General features: G+C 34.3%; 1 protein-coding gene across 1 annotated transcript in view; it reads left to right on the top strand.

Moving 5' to 3' along the window:
* Positions 1 to 14,320, top strand: part of LOC138327950 (arginyl-tRNA--protein transferase 1-like) — a 183,117-nt gene extending 168,797 nt beyond the window's left edge. Inside the window, exons 8-15 of the mRNA XM_069274455.1 lie at positions 1,697 to 1,980; positions 2,538 to 2,728; positions 4,416 to 4,490; positions 5,354 to 5,515; positions 6,231 to 6,412; positions 7,186 to 7,285; positions 10,585 to 10,702; positions 11,206 to 14,320. Coding sequence (XP_069130556.1) covers positions 1,697 to 1,980; positions 2,538 to 2,728; positions 4,416 to 4,490; positions 5,354 to 5,515; positions 6,231 to 6,412; positions 7,186 to 7,285; positions 10,585 to 10,702; positions 11,206 to 11,387 — 1,294 coding nt within the window. The 3' untranslated portion in view covers positions 11,388 to 14,320. The remainder of the gene's footprint in view (positions 1 to 1,696; positions 1,981 to 2,537; positions 2,729 to 4,415; positions 4,491 to 5,353; positions 5,516 to 6,230; positions 6,413 to 7,185; positions 7,286 to 10,584; positions 10,703 to 11,205) is intronic.
* The last annotated feature ends 1,863 nt before the right edge of the window (positions 14,321 to 16,183 follow it).

Genomic DNA, 16,183 nt, shown 5'->3' with positions numbered 1-16,183 from the left:
TAATCACCAGTTTTTCAGTTAAATATTTTTTTATAAACAAATACGACAATCACTTAACAAAATCACCAACACCGTACCGTACAGAAAAAAGCCCACGTACGTCATGTTGTAACTCCGGTTTGGATGTCTTATTGTCTGTTTTCACATTATTAGACCTGCTTGTAGCCTTTTGATCTAATACATTCATCGTGTCCGTCCTTTACTCGGTACAGTAAAAGTCTACATGACGTGCTTGATTCGAGATCTATAAATCCAGCGCGAAATTGAACGTGAACCTTTGTGACGTCATAATAACGTAACTCACTGTTACTCTCAATTCCTCGGAAGTTTTCTACAAAACTAGACAACAACAGCGAGGTGTTCCTAAAGGCGTGCAATATAACATCTCGAACCGTGCAATATAACGTTTCCATGGAAGCGTGCAATATAACTTCGAACTGTGCAATATAACAAGGTTTTATTGAACGGTCGGTGTAATAGTTGAAAATATTATATTTCTTCATATATAGATTGGTGTAAACAAATTATGTAATAAATATATATATAGTTCAACTAACTTTAGGATATACATGTATTGATGTTTGAGTACACATGTATGTATTTAAGAATTATAAAATGATCATACTTCATATGTTGCTAAATGTATTCATGAATATAATTGAAAAATGGATGTACCGACTGTACTTATATATTTCATTTGGTAAAAACATATTTATTTTTTCCATTTTTATTTTCAAACATTTGTTACAATATTTTTATATATATATATAAGTAAAAAAGAACCGTGTCCATGTGATGGTTTCCATATACATAAAAAGAAAACACAACTATAAATCAGTTTTTTCCTCCCTAGCGCTTTCTCGGCTCATGCCGGTCTTCAGGGGTTTGAATTCTTTTATTTGTAAAACATGACGTCATAGTACAATGACGTCATAGTAAGATTACGTCATGACATGGTACATAAAGATATTGTGAATGGTTCTGGAAGAAACTAACAAAAACATGAGGACAAAATAAAAACTAATATGAAGTTCCTTTGTCCCATTCTGAATTTAGCATAGGTTTCATAAGTTGAATGAAATACATTTCTTTATTTTCTCTTTTTAAAAGATCTGAATTAGACATTTGATATATTGGTAAAATAAAAAAAAGTTATCATTAGCACACATATGACAATGTTCGTTTACTGTTAAATATCTGAGATGGTCTGTTTTGGTTTGTTGTCGGTGTAATGTAACTCTCTTTCTTAATTCCATTCCTGTCTGACCAATATAAAAATCTGAGCATTTGCTACAAATAAGTGTGTATATGACATTTTTGGATGTACAATTCATATTAGTTTTAAATTGGTATTGGTCATGTCATGACGTAATCTTACTATGACGTCATTGTACTATGACGTCATGTTTTACAAATAAAAGAATTCAAACCCCTGAAGACCGGCATGAGCCGAGAAAGCGCTAGGGAGGAAAAAACTGTTTTATAGTTGTGTTTTCTTTTTATGTATATGGAAACCATCACATGGACATGGTTCTTTTTTACTTATATATGGTGAATCTTTGGACAACTGTATCTAGTAATTGAATGAATTAATTAAGATGGTTTGAAGGTTTCCAGTGAAGTTTGTCGGGAACCATATATTGAAGCAGTTAAAATTAATATATGATTCACCTGTGCTTTATTTTACTTTATGTAGGAGTGGAAAATACTGTTACAAACCTACAATGAACAAAACATGCTGTCCACACTATACAATCAAAATGGAGGCTTGCAACTTCAAGTTGAACAAATCACACAAAAAGATCCTAAAACAAGTGAACAAGTACCTTATCCATGGGACAGTGAAGGGGGAGGCTGCCAAGTCCTCGGACCCTAAAGCTGGACCTAGTGGAGCATCCAAACCTATGGATGATAATGGTACCAGCGACAACATTACTGACACAACACCTAGCCGAGCACCAAAGTCAGCACCTAGACCAGGTAAACAGTCAAATAGCCCTCAAAGTCAACAAGACCGTGGTAATCATTGAATGATTTGAGCACATTTTGTGTTTTAATCAATTCTGTACTTGGCTATATGTACAGTAGGGAGTTTGGTGTTGATCAGTAATCACTTGAAATATTGCACAGGATCTATGAGTTCAGCGATTATGAAATTAACAATGTTCAACTGTATATATACATGTCACCAAGTTAACAGTGAAGATAAGATTTTGAATTTGAATAGAGTAATGAGTATATATTTATTATAAAATTTTGCTTGGGCCAACAAAGCATTTTGATTAAGCACAGTCTTTGAGTGGTTCAGGTTATTAGAAAACAAGGTTCATTATGTATTTATGTATTCTGACTTAAAAATTAATGACTTAATTTACTTTGCAATTCATGTTCAAGGTATCGTGTCGTAGTAATTTGACAAAACATTCACTGTGTGGAAATGTGATCATACTTTTAATTTTGATTTATTTCTGTGTCCAATTATTTCTTTGGCTTATTTCCTGCATGTATTAATTAACAACTTAAAATATTACACTCAGGCTCTGGAGCTGACCCAAGCAAACCACCTATGAGAAAGGCCAAGGACATTCGTCTAGAGAGGAAGAAGTCACGAGACCTGATGAAATTACAAAGTATGACTGAAGAGGAGGCTAATGCCGCACAGGAGCTTGCGAAAGGTCTTGACCGCAAGGCTAGTACAATGAGCTCTGTCAGTACCTGTAGTAGGTCGGTAAGTACTTGTTTACAAAATCTAACTGGTAAACTAATAACTAATAGAAGCAAACATTTCTTTCGGTTTGTTTCTGTTTGACTTTGAAATTGTCAATTGTTTAGTTGGTCCTTGTTATAGATAACTGACATTAGGGTGATCAGTTGGACTGTTCATGGTCACCTCAGCATGACCCCTGTGGTTAGCAAATCAGCATCTTGCCTACAGAATCTTCAGTGTGGTTGATCCTCTAGGAAGTATCAAAGACTAGCAATAAATCCCGAGATGTTGTAATTCTAGGCCAGGGGTCATGCTGAGGTGACCACGAACGGGCAGTTGTTAGATCTTTTATTGTAGGGTAACATATAGAGCATCATAGTTGAGTAGAAATACAAGTCTAATTTTAATTAGATTGGTGGATGATGTGAAAATTTACGATACTTTCAAGATAATGAAAAAATTAATTCCAAATTATTTACCATACTTCTTTCATCAAATGCTTCTGAATGGCATTAAAGATCTGTAAAAGATTGTTTTTATCTTCACTTTCTTTATACACCCTGCCAGACATGTTAACCCTACTGATTCTGGCGAAAGTCTACCGCTTTTGAGACTGATATTCCGCCTACCGCTTTAATATCCAAATAATCCGATTTCTGCAAAACATTGTCTTCATTTTTTTTCTTCCGATTTCTGAATTTTTTTATAGTCAGTTGGGGCTGCCATGGTGGCTTCAAAATGTATACCAGACTGAGTAGGGGGACTGGCTTCATAATTAAGTAAACAAAGGAGGTATGAACACTCCCTGACCAACACCCACTGGTGCTAATTAGCAGCCTGGGGCTAGTTCCACCTTGGCTTGGTGGTGTCACTTGCTTCTTTCATGTGTATTAGTGTAACGATGTGTATTACGTAGGCCTACCGTAAGGAAACAATCATCTGGCCTTTCAGTAAATTTTGTGCTTAAAACTAGTTAGCATCATTTCAAAAACAAAAACTACTTATAATTGAAATGATTTACTCACGTTTTTAATGTAAAATAGGCATACAGTGTCTGCTGGAAGTCATAAACTTTGCAATTGTAATGGCCGCAATTTTGGAATGGGGTGATTCTAATAAAGGAGCCGGATAGTGGTATATTTTTTCAGGATATCACTAAAAAAAATAAAAATTTCAGGGTGATTATTTCTCTAGAATATTGGTGTAAATTTTAGAAACAAATATTTGTATTTTTTCTTGCATAAATCAAAAGAAAATGAGTCCAGTATGTATTACAAAAAAAAAGTGAAAAAAAAAGACAAAATGTATAATTAAAAAAGGTGATAAATAGCATTGAAATAAAAGTATACAATGTATTTATTGGCATTTCTCATCTTCTAAATGTAATGTAAGCCATAATTAACATTTAAAAAATACAAAATGAGCCACCAATGCAAGGCCTATGGTGATAATTAAAGTTAAATCATAATTTGTTAACAAAATATGTTTTTGTAATTATTTTGCATATTATTGATATTTCTATATCTCTGACGCGTCGTGAAAAATGCTGCGTGAAATGCTACCGCTTTTGAGTCAAAAATCTTCCTCTTTTTGCTCACCAAAGGTTAACATGTCTGCCCTGCCAACAGTATATATATACATGTACAATGTATATTTGGTCAGGCCTTTTAATTACATTGATTACCAGTATGTTTTTTTATCATTGCAGGAGAATGAAGCTAAGACATTAGCAGATTTCATCAGTGAACCGGACAAGGCAGAAAAATGTGCTCACAAGCTGGAGGTAATGGACACGTCTGGATTATCTATGTCTTTGAATTCAGACTTATAGAATGTACTCAGCTTAGTGAATAACTTTAACTCTAGACAACAATGCTAGCCATCAGATCTAATATGCCAATATAAACCCAATAAGGTCAGAGACTATGGATTAATACTTAAAATCTGAAGGCCTTGATGTGGTCAATAAGTTTTGATTATAAAGTCTCAAGCTTAATAAGCTACGTATTTCAATGCCTAGAAGTCAATAAGCTCTGATTTTAAGACCAATTAACATCAGGTCTTGGACATTTATATCAATAAGCTCTGAGTCTATCGCCATATAATAAACTTTCAGAATAATTGTTATTGATGCTAAAACACAGTCATAGGGTATAGATGTCAATGTATATACTATTAAGTTTAAAGGACAAACGCTTCGGAGACTTAAGTTCAAGACAGTAAGTCTGAAGGAAAGGTGTTGCATTCAATTTGCGTAGATTTTGAAGCCACAAAGCTACATGTGTCTAAAATCTAAATGTTCATAAACTTCAAGTTGAATTTAATGAAAAGAAGCAATAAACTAAGTCTTAAGACCTTGGGGATGCTCAGCTATGAGTTGGAGGTCTTAGACAGATAAATTTTTCTTTGTGTGATGGTGTTCGATCTTATAAGCTCAGCTTTTAAGATTCTTGTAATTTTGTTCAGCAGTTGACCATCTGATTGTTGTTGCATGACTCTTTGACTCTCTTTGGATTTTTGCTGCTCAGACCTGTTTTCATTTTGAAATAAAACCTGTATCCTTTTTTTTTTCATTGATAAATAATTTGGGGGATCGGAGAATAAATTTTGTTCGAACCCTAAATTTTCCAATCTCACATATTTCAGATAAGACTAGTAAGGTCGAACCCACGCAGCAAGGAATTTGAAGAGTCTTTCAAAGAGTCACATCAAGTCTACCATAAATACCAGATGGGCATCCACAAGGATCCACCTCATAAACCTAGCGAGAGCCAGTACACACGCTTCCTGTGTGACTCTCCCCTCCAGGTAATCCTACTTAACTATTACTTGTAGATACGCCTCGTGAGAACCGCTCCTCAGAGTAAGGAGTTCAAAACCAGCGAGAAGGAGTCGGCACAAGTTTTTGCGAAATATCAAATGAAGGTGCACAAAGACCAGCCCTACGAGTGTGATAGAGATCAGTGGCTAGACTTTCTGGTACATTCACCGTTAAAGGTATACATAGTCAAGAACCCATGGTTCATAGAAGTGATAATTGTTATGTTCCTGTCATAATATGGGGAGAGTGGGGGCATATATTTTTACCAGGATACATCCTATCGAATCCTGTCCTGTCCTGTAATATCATCTTCTGTTGTGTCGTGTCCTGGTTTCATATGCAGGCTTGGCATTTGCATTTTGCAAATAGAGTGGGGGCATATATTTTTACCAGGATACATCCTATCGAATCCTGTCCTGTCCTGTAATATCATCTTCTGTTGTGTCGTGTCCTGGTTTCATATGCAGGCTTTGCAAATATTTCTAGTTTCTTAGAAAGCATGTCCTGAAGATGATACAACTAGAACTGTGAATCAAAATATAGGGCGGGTGTTTTAACTTAGATGGCCCATTGGTTAAGGCATTTTAACACATTACCACTAGCCCTTCACCTCTGGGATGTGAGTTTGAAACCTATGTGGAACAGTTTAGAGTTGCCATGTATCTTTTAATGGTTGACACCAAGATCAATCTTGTATTACAGGAGCTCAATAAGAAGAAAGGAATACCAATGGGTTACGGCTCTTTCCATCAACAATATATACTAGATGGTAAAATCATCGCTGTCGGTGTTGTCGACATCCTTCCTTACTGTGTGTCATCTGTCTACCTCTACTATCACCCAGACTACGACTTTCTGTCTCTAGGAACTTACACAGCCCTCAGGTATGGCATCAAGACATGGCTTTAATCTATTGATATATCGTAATATATTCTTATTACAAACACATAACAATTTCTAAGACAAAGAGTAATATTTTCAATTCAAATTTCTTGTAGACAAAGAGTGATATTTTCAATTCATCGACTAGCTCCTTAATGTGTATATTTGTATAAATGTGTGATGAATTCATCTTTGTTGGCTTATTGAGATGAGTTATAACTGTGTTTTATAGTAGGAACAATGTTTTCCCATCATACTACATCTTCAACACTTGACTTCAAGTTTGGGAGTATATGGAGGGTAGTGATTACTGTATATTTGTTAATTTCCGTGGGTGTAAAATTTTGCGATTTACTATTTGGAACCTATTTACAGGTGTTTATTTTTGCAAATTAGCTTTGTAACTTCTTAAAGAGTCATTCTTACGACAGACTTTAATACATGAAACTATGATTTTGATAATTTCACGAGATATTAAATTTTGCGAATTATGATGGATCCGCGAATTTAGCGAAATGAAAACACCTGCAAATATTAGCCACTATACATTATATTAAAGCTTTTTTTCCACGTCTTAAAGAAGTTTTCTTTATATATGTATGTGTATGTATTCACAAAACCTATTGATTAAAAGGCTGTCACCGTTTGTGTTCCTGAATTCTTTTTTAAAGTTAATAAAACTTAACATTTTGAAATATCATGAAAAAATCTCCTTAAAAGACCAAAAAAATGCCACTATAAACTGAATAACAATATGTATGAATTGTATTTACAGAGAAATTGCCTTTGTCCAAGAGCTCAACAAGAAAGCTCCAGATCTCATATATTATTACATGGGTTACTACATACATTCCTGTCCAAAAATGAAATATAAGGTAAATTCATTCTGCTTCTAGATAAATGCTGTTGCAGTATATTTTGAAATATAGATTTTGTGTAACAACCTTTATAGGTTGAACAGGTTCTCAATAACAAATTTGATTTCTTAATTTTAAATTGACATCAGCAGTAATTTGCAGTCCTTCATGACAGCATTGACCGCTGTTAAATAGTTACAGTAGGGCCATGATGGCCACTGTTAAATAGTTACTGTAGGGCCATGATGACCACTGTTAAATAGTTACAGTAGGGCCATGATGACAACTGTTAAATAGTTACAGTAGGGCCATGAAGACCACTGTTAAAAAGTTACAGTATGGCAATGATGACCACTGTTAAATAGTTACAGTATGGCCATGATGACCGCTGTTAAATAGTTACAGTATGGCCATGATGACCGCTGTTAAATAGTTACAGTAGGGCCATGATGACCACTGTTAAATAGTTACAGTATGGCCATGATGACCGCTGTTAAATAGTTACAGTATGGCCATGATGACCGCTGTTAAATAGTTACAGTAGGGCCATGATGACCGCTGTTAAATAGTTACAGTAAGGCCATGATGACCACTGTTAAATAGTTACAGTATGGCCATGATGACCACTGTTAAATAGTTACTGTAGGGCCATGATGACCACTGTTAAATAGGTACAGTAAGGCCATGATGACCGCTGTTAAATAGTTACAGTAGGGCCATGATGACCGCTGTTAAATAGTTACAGTAGGGCCATGATGGCCACTGTTAAATAGTTACAGTATGGTCATGATGACCGCTGTTAAATAGTTACAGTAGGGCCATGATGACTGCTGTTAAATAGTTACAGTATGGCCATGATGACCGCTGTTAAATAGTTACAGTATGGTCATGATGACCGCTGTTAAATAGTTACAGTAGGGCCATGATGACTGCTGTTAAATAGTTACAGTAGGGCCATGATGGCCACTGTTAAATAGTTACAGTATGGCCATGATGACCGCTGTTAAATAGTTACAGTAGGGCCATGATGACCACTGTTAAATAGTTACAGTATGGTCATGATGACCGCTGTTAAATAGTTACAGTATGGCCATGATGACCACTGTTAAATAGTTACAGTATGGCCATGATGACCGCTGTTAAATAGTTACAGTAAGGCCATGATGACCGCTGTTAAATAGTTACAGTAAGGCCATGATGGCCACTGTTAAATAGTTACAGTATGGTCATGATGACCACTGTTAAATAGTTACAGTAGGGCCATGATGACCGCTGTTAAATAGTTACAGTAGGGCCATGATGGCCACTGTTAAATAGTTACAGTAGGGCCATGATGACCGCTGTTAAATAGTTACAGTAGGGCCATGTTGACCGCTGTTAAATAGTTACAGTAGGGCCATGATGGCCACTGTTAAATAGTTACAGTATGGTCATGATGACCGCTGTTAAATAGTTACAGTAGGGCCATGATGACTGCTGTTAAATAGTTACAGTATGGCCATGATGACCTCTGTTAAATAGTTACAGTAAGGCCATGATGGCCACTGTTAAATAGTTACAGTATGGCCATGATGACCTCCGCTGTTAAATAGTTACAGTAGGGCCATGATGACCACTGTTAAATAGTTACAGTATGGTCATGATGACCGCTGTTAAATAGTTACAGTATGGCCATGATGACCACTGTTAAATAGTTACAGTATGGCCATGATGACCGCTGTTAAATAGTTACAGTAAGGCCATGATGACCGCTGTTAAATAGTTACAGTAAGGCCATGATGGCCACTGTTAAATAGTTACAGTATGGTCATGATGACCACTGTTAAATAGTTACAGTAGGGCCATGATGACCGCTGTTAAATAGTTACAGTAGGGCCATGATGGCCACTGTTAAATAGTTACAGTATGGCCATGATGACCGCTGTTAAATAGTTACAGTAGGGCCATGTTGACCGCTGTTAAATAGTTACAGTAGGGCCATGATGGCCACTGTTAAATAGTTACAGTAGGGCCATGATGGCAGACCAAACAGTTACAGTGTTCTGACTTGTCAACACAATCCTTCCAACTCTGGGTTGAGATTTCATAACCCATGTGGTGCAGTTGCAAGGTATTGATTGTTGGTTGGTGGTTTTCTGTTATATAAATGCCAGGATTTAAAACAAAAATAAATCATTAAACAATACTAATGATTGATCTCACTATGTAAAACTACTCCCAGCAAATGAGCAAGTGTAGATAGGCCGCTTTGGAAAACTCTTATTTATTTGTTTAACTCTTTAATACCATATACAGTAAAACGTAATATCAACACCTGTTTCCCTAAATTTTTGCGGTATATCGAGTTTGGCGGTATATCAGATTTGTCCTTGAAATCTTAATTAGGCCTAACCCTAGTCATACTGTGACCGACTAAAGTCGGTTCTTCAGTGTTGTGCTGAAAAAGACTTTATTCAGTCTGTTTACTGTACGGCCACTTTGTATTTTGTAATATGAATAGTTCCAAATTAAACTAATATCAAAGTGAATTTCAATACTGGTCATTCAATAAATATGTCAGCTTTATGAGTTTAAATCCGGCCTGGAAACGAAGAATAGAAGTTCTGAACAAGTGCAGTGTGGTTGTGACCTCAGTTCGGTGCACATGTCTGCAAATATCAAAACAGGTACTCAAGACAGATAATAAACGGCACTCAGATGAGGATTTGATTTTAAACAGCAGATTCTTCTGCACGCACTTAATATTTATACCACATTTGAAATTGCTTGTTACATTTAATGGTCCAATCTTTTTATAAATACAGCTAAAATAAAAACGAATGGTGTAGAGAAACAGACTTAGGGGTTTCTTTTTGTAAATAAACCATTAATAGTGAGTAAAAAACAGAAGTGAGTTTTATTTATCACAACTTGTGACACCTACCTGTAAAACAATGACAAAGTTCTACCATGGTTCATTGATTTCAGTGTGTGCACACTGTCGTACCCTCTGCATCATGTGTATTTTACCTGTCAGTTGGGCACCTTATGAAAACATGTGTCCCTAATAACAGAATTTGGCAGTATTAACAAGGTCATTATAGTGTTATTTTTTAATCATTTGTTCTGCGAAAGTGATGGCGGATTGTGGTAGGCAGGTTTGGTGGTATAACGGGTGTATTTGTATGGAGGGAAATCCGTTCTGAATAAATTTGTGGTGATAAGCATATTTGGTGGTAAAACGGGTGGAGATATAACGGGGTTTTACTGTATTGTTCAAGGGTCTTTAAGAGCACTACAGGCTTAAATGTCTTGTAACATTTTCTCTCCTTCCCCAGGGTCAGTATTTTCCATCATTCCTGCTGTGTCCAGAAACCTACACATGGTATCCTATAGCAGAGTGTACACCTAAACTAGACGCCAACAAATACTCAAGGTTTGCTGCAAAGGAAGTCGGTATGTACATTTACATGTATTGTTACTGAAGAAAGAAGCTTACTTTTATCTGGTTGCATATGAAGATCGGTTGCTAATGACCTTTGACATACTGTAGTTCTGAAATGCTTATTTTTTAATTTCAACTCTCTCTCAATGTTTTAATGACCTTCGACATACATGTACTGTAGTTCTGAAACGCTTATTTCTTAATTTCAACTCTCTCAATGTTTTCTCCTGATGCATAATCTTTTTTTTTAAATTTATTTTTATTTTTGAAAATTACAAACTAAAATTGGCTATCCATCTTACATTAAAACAAACAACCTGCTTGTTGTATACAACTATGCTAACTATGCTAGTACTCTACCAATTTATATGAGGAAGTATAATAACTATAGCAGGATAATGGTCAAATACTAAAATATCTTTATTGATAGCGTTATAAGAGGGAAAAGGTACACAGTATTTCTATTTCTCTTCCAAATTCATTTACAGTAAATTACACATTTTATTTTTGACAGAGGATGAAGGAGGGAAACTGGAGATTGACAAGGTGCTGGTACTGTTCTGTCGACAAGTTATGAATTACGAAATCTACAAAGCGTTGAATGCGAAAGCCCGTGATGCAAAGGAAGTGATGGAGTATGCTGTTTTTGTTGGAAAGAAATGTGCACAAAGGATGTTGTTATTCCGGAAATCATAGAAACTGATAATAATTGTGATACATGTATTGTTTTAGTACAAAGAGATATAAAGCTGTTATTTTATACTGAGAAATTTTTGTCCATCCAGCAGGAACCATGCCTATACTTGGCCTCTATAGTGTTTGGAGTCAGTTGCCTTGTCATAGATAATGATAAAAACAGTTTGAAAAATCTTGGAGATACCTTTTGTGATGGCTTTAATTCTTTTTAAAAATAGATAAAGTGAGTAAAAATTAATGGATAATCAAAAACCAAATTTTTTTTCAAACACATCCTTCCCAGACATATTTAGTTTAAAGCTGCCAAGGTTTGGGCCTTAGGGTCAGCCTTTATATATAACCAAAACTTTAACAGTTATTCATTTTTTTTTTGCATATTACAGAGTTATCTGCCCTTACAGATAGGTATAAATTGTGATATAATTATTTTGTGAGCGTTTGTGTCATTTTCTCTAACAAATATAATTTACAATCAATAATTCCTGCAAGGGGAGGTAACTATGTAATATGCACATATGGTATACGCATAAAATGTAACTGTTATAACTTAATAACTCAACAAACAACAATTTGCATTTCCTTTTAATTTCATTTTTACATTCAATTCTGATCAAAACTTTCTAAACTATTCAAGTACTTCAATTGAGTGATCAGATAATTTGTAGTTTTACATTGGTCCTGCTGATTTCATGTTAATGATGTTTGGCTGTACATCATGTTTTGTGTGTGTGTGTGTGTGTGTATGTTTAATTTATCAATCCAATATCTCTAAAAAAATTGGACGTCTTGTTTGTAGTTTATTTATGAAGTTTCTGAATTTTTGTTATATCAATATATAACTTTTATTGCTGAGATACAAAAATATTGTTTATGTCAGTAATTCCACTTCATTGTCCATTGTAATGTGTACAAAAACAAGACAAAAGAAACTATGCCATTGAGTAAAACCAATTCTGTGTAGGACTTTGTCAGGAGAACATTTTTCATTATTTTGAATGTTTTTGAATGTCAGGGTAGTTTACATCATGTGAAAAAAATAGATGCTCAAAATTGTCATTTTGTTGTGCTCTTTTTTCATGAGACATGTAACTAAGTTCTTATTCAGCTTTTGCATATTGCAGTTATTTGCCATTGTGAGTAGTCATTGATCAGTTCATCATACATTTGGGGCACAACAACAATTTTTTTCAGAGACAGCATACCGGAAATTTTCAGTCACAAACTGATGACATAACAATTGATACCCTACTCCAAGGGCAGATAACTTTGTAATATGCACACACATAATAAAAGCTAGCTTATTGTCAGGGTTATATATATAGAAACATAATTTTATTATATTTTGTTTATATATTTGATATTAGTAATATGTAGTATTGCCATGAAAAATATTGACTTTCACATATGTTCTAGGGTATTAAGCATGACAAGGTTTGCGAAGTAACATGATCATTTGTTTTATCTATAAGTTATGTTTGTCATGAAAGCATATTTGTGATAGAAAAATCAAGATATGCATGTTCATTCCATACCATATGGAAAAAAACCATGTATTACTTCAAAGTATGGACTTCTAAGCTATAAATTTGGACAACTCTCTTACGTATAGTATATATGTACACACTAAATATTGGCATGATCTTTCTACCATGGACTACACTATGCTAAAGTTGACAGATTCTGTGGCGCTAACAGCTCATACTTTTATACCAGATGGCGTTTTTGCTATGAATATGGTGGACCAAAAAGGTCTCTTTGTCTTATTGGTGATAATATTCTTAGTGTTATTGAAGATAACTTCTTCATCTATACTTACCAGCTACTTTTAATGTGTATGTAACTTGTGCAATTTAAATGGCAATATGTAAAGTACATGTCATTTTCTTATTTTATTTTGCAACTTTTAATGAAGAAAAATTTTGACAGAGTAGTTGTAAGGTATGCTGGTTTTCTGTTTTGCATTGTTAAAAGTATATTGTTATTTTTCATATAAGATAGATAGGGCTTTATATACCCAGTATAAGTCCATCTTGCCCTTAGGGCAAATAAACTTTAGCCATGATGTGGTGTCTGTTTTCAATTCATCAATATTTGCTTCAAAATCTATACTATTCATAAAGTATTTAACAGATTTTAATCAAACAGAAACATCATTGGAGAAACAGGTTTTGCATTGATATTGAATCTGAATCACCTGATACCAGAGTGATGGGGCCCAATACAAAGGAGAAAATGTCCACTAAGTTATCAGGTGACTGATACAAAGATTCTGATGAAATTTTACCACAGCATGTCTAACTCATTTTCGGATGTCCCTTTAAACTAAATTGGGTTGAGAACATCTATCAAAGTTATCAGGAGGTTATTGTCATGTAGATAAGAAATCAATGAAAACAAAGACACAGCAATTAATTTCTACCAGAGCTAACACAATATCCTTTCAATGGTAAAATACACCTCTTATACTGAGGTATACCATTTGTACTAAACAGGGAAAATAGATTTTGGTGAATGTTTCATACAAAATAGGTATAAGCTGGTACATATGCTCAAAACAAATATAGATCTAATTTATTTATTTTAGAAGCAATCACAATACAATTTCTCTGTTCTATATATGTATTTAATGTATATTGTATTGTTTGGATTGTATTTCATTATCATTAAATACAGTTTTATATGTAGTTATTTTTATATCAAGATAATCATTCTCAGTTTATGTACTTGTGCAATTATACACTTACCATTTCATGCATGATTTAATGCATATGAATTTTTGAAAAGTTTCTCTTAATTTCATCAATTTATGGTTTTGTTAACATGCAACTATATAATAACATAAATACATTTGAATATGCACTATCATCTACCTTCCTTGTAGGTTAATTGTCTTAAAGTAAATAAAGAAAACAATAAACCATCATTACACCAGATTATTGTCTTGTTTCTTTTGTTATGATCAGACAAACTGTAAACATACATTATCTTAGAGTGATAAACTTATTTTAATGTTTTAATGCTAGAAAGGTTGCATTGGAATATGGTTATGCTTGTTCTGTCTATAAAACTGGATAAAGCTTTGTTAGGGCCAAAATGACAAAATTAGCACATTTACATGGCTTTACATGTATAGTTTATATGGTCCAAATGGAGCTTATGGTCCAAATGGAGCTGTATAGAAGTTGTATTGATGTGCTGACATTATCAACTGTGAACAATCACAAATATGAATAAATATGACTTCTTTGCATTGGTAGTAGTTAGTTGCTTGCTTCACCTAACAAGTATAATGAAAGGGCAAGTGGGCTACAATTATTGTCCTTTTACCAGCACGGTACAGACCAATTATAAGGTCTCCAGTCATATCATATATCATGAAAAAAAGTCGTTTTGAAGCACAGGGACCTGGCACGATTTTTTTAAAACTAACAGTATACATATATATATATTATATATATGTATACTATTGGTTAAAAATGTTCGTGCCAGGTCTCTGTGTTTTGAAGATTTTAGCCTATTTGACCCTTGAGGCATTGAATAATTTGAAGGTCAAAGTCATTCTGCCAACACCACTCGGACACGATGTTAGGTTTTTGGACATTGCTTAAAAGTTGTTTAAACGTTTAGTCTATTTCACATACATTCTTTTTGAGTATGTTGCCTTGAATGGGGTTCAAGGTCATTATAAGCAAAAGCTTTGTGCTCCAACAAAAATACCAACTTGTCCTGTAACACATGGCAAAAACTTTCTTACGACACTACATGTAAATTGTAAGCCTATGAGTTAGACACACGCTGTAAATGTTTTATGCTAAAAAATGTCTGTTTAGTTTCGGGTTGCATTTGCAAAACAAAATAGGGCCGGGGTCGGGAGGTTTTTTTTATTGTCTTTCACTCTAAAATGATTGCCGGAATCGAAATCCCGACTTTTTTCGTAGAAAAGAGGAGGGGAAAAATTGGGTCGGGGGTAAAAAAATAGGGTAACCCTAAACAGACATATTAATTTGTTGGGCCTTATATTTATATATTTGTATGAGAATATGAACATCTTTCAATATGACATTGTCTGAATATGTTTTCTTCATTGGAAGTGACTATAAAGTGGCGCCACTGATCAGATGAAATTTGCCTTTGAATTAATATAATAGCCGGACAAAAGACTTCGTTCGCGTGATATTTTCGCTCATCAGGAACGTCTCTTAGTTTTATGCATTTTGACACAGCATTTTATGTTGTGAGATTAAAAGATAGATATAGTCTAGTTCGGTCTCAATTAAATCATTGAAGTATAATCAAATAAAATGTAAACTTTAAAGATGCTCCACCGCCGACAGAGCAAAAATTAAATTCATCATTTGAACAATAATTGGTATTTAATCGTGTATATAATAGTCTAATTAACACAAAAAATAACATAAAATAATTTATTTTGCCTTTGGTACATGCGCATTCAGTAATTCATTCCATATAGGATATAGTGGTACGGAATTTTTTCGGGATGCAATTAATTATTTTTCATATTTTTAACTTAAGGTAAAATTGGAAGCTCAAACTTTCCAATGGTGGTAATGGTGTAAACTTAATGTCTTAATGTTATATACTTGTCCATCCTGTCATGCTTATACACTTGTATTTGTTTTATCCCTCATGTTACGCATTATAATGTGTCTGGGTGTAAAATAAAATCGTTGAAATCGTTGAAATCGTAGATTTATAATTAGCCATGCCTTTGGTTTGATGGTTATGTAATATCTTGACCAGGATGTTGTTTACCTGTACACAACGCCATTCATCGA

The sequence above is a fragment of the Argopecten irradians genome, chromosome 1 (genome assembly GCF_041381155.1).
Source record: "Argopecten irradians isolate NY chromosome 1, Ai_NY, whole genome shotgun sequence".
Classification (NCBI taxonomy): domain Eukaryota; kingdom Metazoa; phylum Mollusca; class Bivalvia; order Pectinida; family Pectinidae; genus Argopecten; species Argopecten irradians.
The sequence above is the reverse complement of the archived record's forward strand: the minus strand, read 5'-3'. Positions and strand labels throughout refer to the sequence as shown.